Source organism: Chaetura pelagica, unplaced genomic scaffold (genome assembly GCF_000747805.2).
Source record: "Chaetura pelagica isolate M959 unplaced genomic scaffold, ChaPel_1.0 scaffold470, whole genome shotgun sequence".
In the NCBI taxonomy this organism is placed as follows: domain Eukaryota; kingdom Metazoa; phylum Chordata; class Aves; order Apodiformes; family Apodidae; genus Chaetura; species Chaetura pelagica.
The window spans coordinates 910806-912677 of record NW_009951911.1 but is presented as its reverse complement, the minus strand read 5'-3'; the positions used below and the strand labels follow the sequence as shown (position 1 = coordinate 912677).

At 63.2% G+C, this 1872-nt stretch overlaps 1 protein-coding gene across 1 annotated transcript in view; it reads right to left on the bottom strand.

Moving 5' to 3' along the window:
• Positions 1 to 1490, bottom strand: part of RNPEP (arginyl aminopeptidase (aminopeptidase B)) — a 34055-nt gene extending 32565 nt beyond the window's left edge. Inside the window, exon 1 of the mRNA XM_009994364.1 lies at positions 1380 to 1490. Coding sequence (XP_009992666.1) covers positions 1380 to 1490 — 111 coding nt within the window. The remainder of the gene's footprint in view (positions 1 to 1379) is intronic.
• Positions 1491 to 1872: the final 382 nt, after the last annotated feature.

Below are 1872 nucleotides of genomic sequence, written 5' to 3'. Positions count from 1 at the left end.
ATGTCCACAGGCTGGAGCTTTGCTGGCTCTTGGCCTCATCCTGGATATCCTCTTGCTTACAGAGAGGAGGAACGACCCAATTGGGGTTTGCACCAGGTATTTTGCAGCCCAAGGCTGCACACTGCCCTGTCCCCAGACACAGCACCTCTGGGGCAAGGGGATGGGGTAAAGAGAGTGCAAAAAAGTTGAAAAGTCAGGGTTTTCAAGTGTGGGTTGTGAGGCACAATCTGGGAACGGGCTGAGGGGATCTGGTTGCTGCTGTATTTGCTGCTGGGTGGGATGCAAGGGGGGCTGGGTGTGTTGTGCCCCAGGGCTGGGCTGGTCTCCAGCTCTGTGCTGGTGCTGGATGCTGAGCCCTGGCTGCCTTGCTCCCAGGAGTGACTTTTGTGGATGCAAGGAGATCTCACTGATGCAGGGAAAGACCCACATGGCCCAGCCTGGCTCCTGCCACCCCACAGCACCCTTGGGTGCAGGCAGCTGCCAGCACAGGGCCCTCACTGGGGGCTGTGGTTGCCCACCCAGGCCTGATCCTGACCTATGGGCCAGCAGAGCCCCAGGGCATGACTCCATCTCACCCCATCCAGTGGCCTGGGGACAGATCTGTTCCAGAGACCCCCAGATGCCTTGTCCCAGGGCCTCCTCCATCCCTCAGTGATGTGACTCGGGCTGTGGCCACGGTCAGCAGAGGCAGAGATGTCTCAGCTGGGACAGGGGGAGGAGAAAACCCCTCTTGCAATTTCAAAGACTTCAGCAAGAGCAAGCCCAGAGCTGGGCGTGTCGGGTCCCTCTTCTCCTTGGGCTTTACCACAGCATCAGCCCCTCTCCTTGTGACCTGAGGCTCCATCAGTCCAGTGATCCAGCTCTTGTGGGTCTGGCAAAAGGGCATCTGGGGACAGCCCATGGCTGGGGCATGGCCACCCTAGGGAGCTTGCTGTGGGGGGGAACGTGGGGCAAGGCTTGGTTCCTTGCAGACTCCCAGTACCCTTTGGAAAGCCAAGTTTGGGGCAGTTGGGAAGAGGTAAAATGGGGCAGTTTGGGATATTTTTGGACCTTGCTGATGCAACACCCTGTGCTGGGAGATAAAATGGGTGCAGGGCTGAGGCTGAGTGCTGTTCCATCAGGGTGATGGGAGCATCCTCCTGCCCTCCACACCTTGCCAAGAAACCTTCTTCAGTTCCAGAGAAGCTCCATCTGGGCTGGGTGGTCTGAGGGGTGGCCAGGCTGTGGTCCCTGGGCTGGTGAGAGTGGCTGGAGTGTGGTCTGTCCCTGGGACTGGTTCCTGGGAACAGCTCCACTCCAGCCCGACAGGGACCTGCCACAGGGACCAGGGGACATGGGGCTGCCTGGGGTCCCTGGGGGAGGACATCACGTGTCCTCACCCTTGGGTGTGGGATGCAGTGGCCTCCTCCCAGGATGGGGACATGGAACACCATGGGAGCCAAGACCAGGGTCTGATGTCCCGCCGGCCGCAGCCCCTGCGCCTCCGCCATCCCCGTGCCCCGCGCCCCGGCCCATGGCAAGCTGCTCACCACGGCCCCCCTCAGCACCCCGGGGCTCCCTGTCCCGCTCAGGGCTCCCTCCTCCTGGCCAGGGAAGGTGCTGACCCCCAGCTCCAAGACCCTCAAGCCCAAAGGTGCCGGCAGAGCCACCAGCCATGAGGGCAGCCCTGGGGCCCCCCCGGCTGGGGGGCAGAAAGCCCTGGCAAGACCCCTGGTGTCCCCCAGGAAGGGGCCAGAAGCAGCAGGCAGGGGCAGGAGAGGGGCAGGCAGGATGGGGGAGCCCACTGAGCTGCCCAAAGCCCCCCCAGCACAGGGCAGGGGTGGGGGGCGGCTGGGGGGGCCCCCTCGAAAGGGCAGTGGGGCGGGCCCCGTG